The 10,000-nt window shown below is 38.9% G+C and overlaps 1 protein-coding gene across 1 annotated transcript in view; it reads left to right on the plus strand.

Annotated features, from left to right (window-relative positions):
- Positions 1 to 7,016: 7,016 nt before the first annotated feature.
- The window catches only part of LOC115181286 (probable E3 ubiquitin-protein ligase HERC1), a gene marked incomplete at its 3' end in the record, with an annotated part of 26,817 nt that continues 23,833 nt past the window's right edge, over positions 7,017 to 10,000 (plus strand). Inside the window, exon 1 of the mRNA XM_029743261.1 lies at positions 7,017 to 7,277. Coding sequence (XP_029599121.1) covers positions 7,270 to 7,277 — 8 coding nt within the window. The remainder of the gene's footprint in view (positions 7,278 to 10,000) is intronic.

Genomic DNA, 10,000 nt, shown 5'->3' on the forward strand with positions numbered 1-10,000 from the left:
GGTGGGAAGTATTTCAGTATATAAAATGTAGCTATGAGGAGGTGGGGAAGGTTATTTTCAGTATAATATAATATGTAGCTATGAGGAGGTGGGGAAGGTTATTTTCAGTATAATATAATATGTAGCTATGAGGAGGTGGGAAGGTTATATTCAGTGTAATATAATATGTAGCTATGAGGAGGTGGGGAAGGTTATTTACAGTATAATATAATATGTAGCTATGAGGAGGTAGGAAGGTTATTTTCAGTATAATATAATATGTAGCTATGAGGCGGTGGGGAAGGTTATTTTCAGTATAATATAATATGTAGCTATGAGGAGGTGGGGAAGGTTATTTTCAGTATAATATAATATGTAGCTATGAGGAGGTGGGGAAGGTTATTTTCAGTATAATATAATATGTAGCTATGAGGAGGTGGGGTAGGTTATTTTCAGTATAATATAATATGTAGCTATGAGGAGGTGGGGAAGGTTATTTTCAGTATAATATAATATGTAGCTATGAGGAAGGTGGGGGAAGGGTTTATTTCAGTATACATATAATATGTAGCTATGAGGAAGGTGGAAGGTTATTTCCGTATAATATAATATGTAGCTATGTAGGAGGTGGAGGAAGGGTTATTTTCAGTATAATATAATAGGTAGCTTAAGGTGGAAAGGTTATTTTTCATGTATACTATATATGTGCATGATGAGGTGGGGAAAGATTATTTTCCAGTATAATATAATATGTAGCTATGAAGGAGGTGGGGAAGGGTTATCTTTCAGTATAATATAATATGTAGCTATGAGGAGGGGTGGTAAGGTATTTTCAGTATAATATAATCTGTAGCTATGAGGAGGGTGGGGACGGTTATTTCAGTAGAATATAATATGTTAGTATGAGGAAGTGTGGGAAAGGTTATTTTCAGTATAATATACGTATGTAGCTTATGAGAGGTGGGGAACGGTTATTTTTCAGTATAATATAATATGTAGCAATGATGCCGGTGGCTGGGGAAGGTTTAATTTTCAGTATAATATAATATGTAGCTATGAGGAGGTGGGGAAGGTTATTTTCAGTATAATATAATATGTAGCTATGAGGAGGTGGGGAAGGTTATATTCAGTATCATATAATATGTAGCTATTGGGAGGTGGGGAAGGTTATTTTCAGTATAATATAATATGTAGCTATGAGGAGGTGGGGAAGGTTATTTTCAGTATAATATAATATGTAGCTATGAGGAGGTGGGGAAGGTTATTTTCAGTATAATATAATATGTGTCTATGAGGAGGTGGGGAAGGTTTTATTCAGTATAATATAATATGTAGCTATGAGGAGGAGGGAGGGAGGTTATTTTCAGTATAATATAATATGTTAGCTCTGAGGAGGTGGGAAGGTTATTTTCAGTATATATAATATGTAGCTCTGAGGAGGTGGGGAAGGTTATTTTCAGTATTATATATAATATGAGATCTGAGGAGGGTGGGACGGTTATTTTCAGTATAACTATAATTATGACAGCTATGAGGATGGTGGGGAAGCGTTATTTTCAGTATAATATAATATGTAGCTATGAGGAGGTGGGGAAGGTTATTTTCAGTATAATATAATATGTAGCTATGAGGAGGTGGGAAGGTTATTATTCAGTATACATATAATATGTAGCTATGAGGAGGTGGGGAATGGTATTTTCAAGTATAAATAATATGTAGCTAATGAGGCGGTGGGAAGGTTCTTTTCAGTATATATAATATGTAGCTATGAGGAGGTGGGAAGGTTTATTTTCAGTATGATATAATATGTAGCTATGAGGAGGTGGGGAAGGTTATTTTCAGTATAATATAATATGTAGCTATGAGGAGGTGGGGAAGGTTATTTTCAGTATAATATAATATGTAGCTATGAGGAGGTGGGGAAGGTTATTTTCAGTATAATATAATATGTAGCTATGAGGAGGAGGGAAGGTTATTTTCAGTGTAATATAATATGTAGCTATGAGGAGGTGGGAAGGTTATTTTCAGTATAATATAATATGTAGCTATGAGGAGGTGGGAAGGTTATTTTCAGTATAATATAATATGTAGCTATGAGGAGGTGGGGAAGGTTATTTTCAGTATAATATAATATGTAGCTATGAGGAGGAGGGGAAGGTTATTTTCAGTATAATATAATATGTAGCTATGAGTAGGTGGGAAGGTTATTTTCAGTATAATATAATATGTAGCTATGAGGAGGTGGGGAAGGTTATTTTCAGTATAATATAATATGTGTCTATGAGGAGGTGGGGAAGGTTTTATTCAGTATAATATAATATGTAGCTATGAGGAGGAGGGGAAGGTTATTTTCAGTATAATATAATATGTAGCTATGAGGAGGTGGGGAAGGTTATTTTCAGTATAATATAATATGTAGCTATGAGGAGGTGGGGAGAAGGTTATTTTCAGTATAATATCAATATGTAGCTATGAGGAGGTGGGGAAGGTTATTTTCAGTATAATAATTAACTATGTAGCTATGAGGAGGGGGAAGGTTATTTTCAGTATAATATAATATGTAGCTATGAGGAGGTGGGGAAGGTTATTTTCAGTATAATATAATATGTAGCTATGAGGAGGAGGGGAAGGTTATTTTCAGTATAATATAATATGTAGCTATGAGTAGGTGGGAAGGTTATTTTCAGTATAATATAATATGTAGCTATGAGGAGGTGGGGAAGGTTATTTTCAGTATAATATAATATGTGTCTATGAGGAGGTGGGGAAGGTTTTATTCAGTATAATATAATATGTAGCTATGAGGAGGAGGGGAAGGTTATTTTCAGTATAATATAATATGTAGCTATGAGGAGGTGGGGAAGGTTATTTTCAGTATAATATAATATGTAGCTATGAGGAGGTGGGGAAGGTTATTTTCAGTATAATATAATATGTAGCTATGAGGAGGTGGGGAAGGTTATTTTCAGTATAATATAATATGTAGCTATGAGGAGGTGGGGAAGGTTATTTTCAGTATAATATAATATGTAGCTATGAGGAGGTGGGGAAGGTTATTTTCAGTATAATATAATATGTAGCTATGAGGAGGTGGGAAGGTTATTTTCAGTATAATATAATATGTAGCTATGAGGAGGTGGGGAAGGTTATTTCAGTATAATATAATATGTAGCTATGAGGAGGTGGGAAGGTTATTTTCAGTATAATATAATATGTAGCTATGAGGAGGTGGGAAGGTTATTTTCAGTATGATATAATATGTAGCTATGAGGAGGTGGGAAGGTTATTTTCAGTATAATATAATATGTAGCTATGAGGAGGTGGGGAAGGTTATTTACAGTATAATATAATATGTAGCTATGAGGAGGTAGGAAGGTTATTTTCAGTATAATATAATATGTAGCTATGAGGAGGTAGGAAGGTTATTTTCAGTATAATATAATATGTAGCTATGAGGAGGTGGGGAAGGTTATTTTCAGTATAATATGTAGCTATGAGGAGGTGGGGAAGGTTATTTTCAGTATAATATAATATGTAGCTATGAGGAGGTGGGAAGGTTATTTTCAGTATAATATAATATGTAGCTATGAGGAGGTGGGAAGGTTATTTTCAGTATAATATAATATGTAGCTATGAGGAGGTGGGGAAGGTTATTTTCAGTATAATATAATATGTGTCTATGAGGAGGTGGGGAAGGTTATTTTCAGTATAATATAATATGTAGCTATGAGGAGGAGGGGAAGGTTATTTTCAGTATAATATAATATGTAGCTATGAGGAGGTGGGAAGGTTATTTTCAGTATAATATAATATGTGTCTATGAGGAGGTGGGGAAGGTTATTTTCAGTATAATATAATATGTAGCTATAAGGAGGTGGGGAAGGTTATTTTCAGTATAATATAATATGTAGCTATGAGGAGGTGGGAAGGTTATTTTCAGTATAATATAATATGTAGCTATGAGGAGGTGGGAAGGTTATTTTCAGTATAATATAATATGTAGCTATGAGGAGGTGGGGAAGGTTATTTTCAGTATAATATAATATGTAGCTATTAGGAGGTGGGGAAGGTTATTTTCAGTATAATAATATGTAGCTGAGGAGGAGGGGAAGGTTATTTTCAGTATAATATAATATGTAGCTATGAGGAGGTGGGAAGGTTATTTTCAGTATAATATAATATGTAGCTATGAGGAGGTGGGGAAGGTTATTTTCAGTATAATATAATATGTGTCTATGAGGAGGTGGGAAGGTTATTTTCAGTATAATATGTAGCTATGAGGAGGTGGGGAAGGTTATTTTCAGTATAATATAATATGTAGCTATGAGGAGGTGGGGAAGGTTATTTTCAGTATAATATAATATGTAGCTATGAGGAGGTGGGGAAGGTTATTTTCAGTATAATATAATATGTAGCTATTAGGAGATGGGGAAGGTTATTTTCAGTATAATATGTAGCTATGAGGAGGAGGGGAAGTTTATTTTCAGTATAATATAATATGTAGCTATGAGGAGATGGGAAGGTTATTTTCAGTATAATATAATATGTAGCTATGAGGAGGTGGGGAAGGTTATTTTCAGTATAATATAATATGTGTCTATGAGGAGGTGGGGAAGGTTTTATTCAGTATAATATAATATGTAGCTATGAGGAGGAGGGGAAGGTTATTTTCAGTATATATATATAGCTATGAGGAGGTGGGGGAAGGTTATTTTCAGTATACTATAATATGTAGCTATGAGGGAGGTGGGAAGGTTATTTTCAGTATAATATAATATGTAGCTATGAGGAGGTGGGGAAGGTTATTTTCAGTATAATAAATATGTAAGCTATGAGGAGGTGGGGAAGGTTATTTTCAGTATAATATAATATGTAGCTATGAGGGAGGTGGGGAAGGTTATTTTCAGTATAATATAATATGTAGCTATGAGGAGGTGGGGAAGGTTATTTTCAGTATAATATAATATGTAGCTATGAGGAGGTGGGAAGGTTATTTTCAGTATAATATAATATGTAGCTATGAGGAGGGAAGGTTATTTTCAGTATAATATAATATGTAGCTATGAGGAGGAGGGGAAGGTTATTTTCAGTATAATATAATATGTAGCTATGAGGAGGGGGGAAGGTTATTTTCAGTATAATATAATATGTAGCTATGAGGAGGAGGGAAGGTTATATTCAGTATAATATAATATGTAGCTATGAGGAGGAGGGAAGGTTATATTCAGTATAATATAATATGTAGCTATGAGGAGGAGGGAAGGTTATTTTCAGTATAATATAATATGTAGCTATGAGGAGGTGGGAAGGTTATTTTCAGTATAATATAATATGTAGCTATTAGGAGGTGGGGAAGGTTATTTTCAGTATAATATGTAGCTATGAGGAGGAGGGGAAGTTTATTTTCAGTATAATATAATATGTAGCTATGAGGAGGTGGGGAAGGTTATTTTCAGTATAATATAATATGTAGCTATGAGGAGGTGGGGAAGGTTATTTTCAGTACAATATAATATGTAGCTATGAGGAGGTGGGGAAGGTTATTTTCAGTATAATATAATATGTAGCTATGAGGAGGTGGGGAAGGTTATTTTCAGTATAATATAATATGTAGCTATGAGGAGGTGGGGAAGGTTATATTCAGTCTAATATAATATGTAGCTATGAGGAGGTGGGAAGGTTATTTTCAGTTATATCTAATATGTAGCTATGAGGAGGTGGGGAAGGTTATTTTCAGTATAATAAAATATGTAGCTATAGGAGGAGGGGAAGGTTATTTCAGTATAATATAATATGTAGCTATGAGGAGGTGGGAAGGGTATTTTCAAGTATAATATAATATGTAGCTATGATGGAGGATGGGGAAGGTTATTTTCAGTATAATAGAATATGTAGTCTATGAGGAGGTGGGGAAGGAAGGTTTTAATTTCAGTTATAATATAATATGTCGCTATGAGGAGGAGGGGGAAGGTTGATTTGTTCAGTATAATATAAATATGTAGCTATGAGGATGTAGTGGGGAATAGGTTATATTTTCAGTCTATAAATATGTAGCTATGAGGAGGTGTGGGGAAGGGGGGTTATATGTTCAGTATAATATAATATGTAGCTATGAGGAGGTGGGGAGGTTTATTTTCAGGTATAATATAATATGTAGCTATGAGGAGGGAGGGGAAGGTTATTTTTCAGTATAATATAATATGTAGCTATGAAGGAGGTGGGGAAGGTTATTTTCAGTCGAATATAATATGTAGCTATGAGGAGGAGGGAAGGTGTATTTTTCAGTATAATAATATTGTAGCTATGAGGAGGTGGGAAGTGTATTTTTCAGTGATAATTTAAATATGTCGCTTGAGGAGGGTGGGAAGGTTTCTTTCAGTATAATATAATATGTAGCTATGAGGAGGTGGGGAAGGTTATTTTCAGTATAATATAATATAATATGTAGCTATGAGGAGGTGGGGGAGGTTATTTTCAGTATAATATAATATGTAGCTATGAGGAGGTGGGAAGGTTATTTTCAGTATAATATAATATGTAGCTATGAGGAGGAGGGGAAGGTTATTTTCAGTATAATATAATATGTAGCTATGAGGAGGTGGGAAGGTTATTTTCAGTATAATATAATATGTAGCTATGAGGAGGTGTTGAAGGTTATTTTCAGTATAATATAATATGTAGCTATGAGGAGGTAGGGAAGGTTATTTTCAGTATAATATAATATGTAGCTATGAGGAGGTAGGGAAGGTTATATTCAGTATAATATAATTTAACATGTAGCTGCCATTTAGTAGATACTTTTATCCAAAGTGACTTGTAGTTTTGTTTGCTGTTGTTTTTGTTTAACGTATGGTTGCTTATTGTAAAAGGCCTTTGGTTTAGGTTTTATAAAAGCACTTTAAGATATCTATGTATTATGGATTACATATGCTTGCTACAGACAACTCTAAATATTCAACGTTCTTCAGACTGATAGTTTTGTCCATCTGAAGCAAGCACACCATTTCTCCTCAGTGAAATTACCCTTTCTATATTAATAATCTGTTATTGTTATTAGGAGAGGAGGAGGCCACGACATCCCAGGAGGAGCAGCACAGGAGAGACAGCTGTCCAGGGCTGCCTGAGGGACAGGACCTGTACACAGCCGCCTGTAACTCAGTGGTCCACCGCTGTGCTCTGCTGCTGCTGGGGGTCAGCCCTGTTCTGGGGGAACTGGGGAAGCAGCAGCAGGACGAAGGACACGGAACCTTCCAGTCAGCTGGCCAGGGACAGCAGGACGGGACGGGCTTCATGACCAGGTCAGGACAACACAACTTCTATGACTGTCTGGTCTGTGTAGTACTGACTGTCTGGTCTGTGTAGTACTGACTGTCTGGTCTGTGTAGTACTGACTGTCTGGTCTGTGTAGTACTGACTGTCTGGTCTGTGTAGTACTGACTGTCTGGTCTGTGTAGTACTGACTGTCTGTTCTGTGTAGTACTGACTGTCTGTTCTGTGTAGTACTGACTGTCTGTTCTGTGTAGTACTGACTGTCTGGTCTGTGTAGTACTGACTGTCTGGTCTGTGTAGTACTGACTGTCTGTTCTGTGTAGTACTGACTGTCTGGTCTGTGTAGTACTGACTGTCTGTTCTGTGTTGTACTGACTGTCTGTTCTGTGTAGTACTGACTGTCTGTTCTGTGTAGTACTGACTGTCTGGTCTGTGTAGTACTGACTATCTGTTCTGTGTAGTACTGACTGTCTGGTCTGTGTAGTACTGACTGTCTGGTCTGTTATGTGTAGTACTGACTGTGGTCTGTGTGGTACTGACTGTGGTCTGTGTGGTACTGACTGTGGTCTGTGTGGTACTGACTGTTGTCTGTGTAGTACTGACTGTGGTCTGTGTGGTGCTGACTATGGTCTGTGTGGTACTGACTGTGGTCTGTGTGGTACTGACTGTGGTCTGTGTGGTACTGACTGTGGTCTGTGTGGTACTGACTGTGGTTTGTGTGGTACTGAATGTGGTCTGTGTGGTACTGACTGTGGTCTGTGTGGTACTGACTGTGGTCTGTGTGGTGCTGACTGTGGTCTGTGTGGTGCTGACTGTATGGTCTGTGTGGTACTGAATGTGGTCTGTGTAGTACTGACTGTGGTCTTTGTGGTGCTGACTGTGGTCTGTGTGGTACTGACTGTGGTCTGTGTGGTACTGACTGTGGTCTGTGTAGTACTGACTGTGGTCTGTGTAGTACTGACTGTGGTCTGTGTAGTACTGACTGTGGTCTGTGTAGTACTGACTGTGGTCTGTGTAGTACTGACTGTATGGTCTGTGTAGTGCTGACTGTGGTCTGTGTAGTACTGACTGTGGTCTGTGTGGTACTGACTGTATGGTCTGTGTGGTGCTGACTGTGGTCTGTGTGGTGCTGACTGTATGGTCTGGGTGGTACTGAATGTGGTCTGTGTAGTACTGACTGTGGTCTGTGTGGTGCTGACTGTGGTCTGTGTGGTACTGACTGTGGTCTGTGTAGTACTGACTGTGGTCTGTGTGGTACTGACTGTGGTTTGTGTAGTACTGAATGTGGTCTGTGTAGTACTGATTGTGGTCTGTGTGGTACTGACTGGTCTGTGTAGTACTGACTCTGGTCTGTGTGGTACTGACTGTGGTCTGTGTGGTACTGACTGTGGTTTGTGTGGTACTGACTGTGGTCTGTGTGGTACTGACTGTGGTCTGTGTGGTACTGACTGTGGTCTGTGTGGTACTGACTGTGGTCTGTGTGGCACTGACTGTGGTCTGTGTGGCACTGACTGTGGTCTGTGTAGTACTGACTGTGGTCTGTGTGGTACTGACTGTGGTCTGTGTGGTACTGACTGTGGTCTGTGTGGTACTGACTGTGGTCTGTGTGGTACTGACTGTGGTCTGTGTGGTACTGACTGTGGTTTGTGTGGTACTGACTGTGGTTTGTGTGGTACTGACTGTGGTTTGTGTGGTACTGAATGTGGTCTGTGTGGTACTGAATGTGGTCTGTGTGGTACTGACTGTGGTCTGTGTGGTACTGACTGTGGTCTGTGTGGTACTGACTGTGGTCTGTGTGGTACTGACTGTGGTCTGTGTGGTGCTGACTGTGGTCTGTGTGGTACTGACTGTGGTCTGTGTAGTACTGAATGTGGTCTGTGTAGTACTGACTGTGGTCTGTGTGGTACTGACTGTGGTCTGTGTAGTACTGACTGTGGTCTGTGTGGTACTGACTGGTCTGTGTGGTACTGAATGTGGTCTGTGTGGTACTGACTGTGGTCTGTGTGGTACTGACTGTGGTCTGTGTGGTACTGACTGTGGTCTGTGTGCTACTGACTGTGGTCTGTGTGGTACTGACTGTGGTCTGTGTGGTACTGACTGTGGTTTGTGTGGTACTGACTGTGGTCTGTGTAGTACTGACTGTGGTCTGTGTGGTACTGACTGTGGTCTGTGTGGTACTGACTGTGGTCTGTGTGGTACTGACTGTGGTCTGTGTTTTACTGACTGTGGTCTGTGTAGTACTGACTGCGGTCTGTGTGGTACTGACTTTGGTCTGTGTGGGACTGACTGTGGTCTGTGTGGTACTGACTGTGGTCTGTGTGGTACTGACTGTGGTCTGTGTGGTACTGACTGTGGTCTGTGTGGTACTGACTGTGGTTTGTGTGGTACTGACTGTGGTTTGTGTGGTACTGAATGTGGTCTGTGTGGTACTGAATGTGGTCTGTGTGGTACTGAATGTGGTCTGTGTGGTACTGAATGTGGTCTGTGTAGTACTGACTGTGGTCTGTGTGGTACTGACTGTGGTCTGTGTGGTACTGAATGTGGTCTGTGTGGTACTGACTGTGGTCTGTGTGGTACTGACTGTGGTCTGTGTGGTACTGACTGTGGTCTGTGTGGTACTGACTTTGGTCTGTGTGGGACTGACTGTGGTCTGTGTGGTACTGACTGTGGTCTGTGTGGTACTGACTGTGGTCTGTGTGGTACTGACTGTGGTCTGTGTGGTACTGACTGTGGTCTGTGTGGTACTGAATGT

The sequence above is a fragment of the Salmo trutta genome, unplaced genomic scaffold (assembly GCF_901001165.1).
Source record: "Salmo trutta unplaced genomic scaffold, fSalTru1.1, whole genome shotgun sequence".
Classification (NCBI taxonomy): domain Eukaryota; kingdom Metazoa; phylum Chordata; class Actinopteri; order Salmoniformes; family Salmonidae; genus Salmo; species Salmo trutta.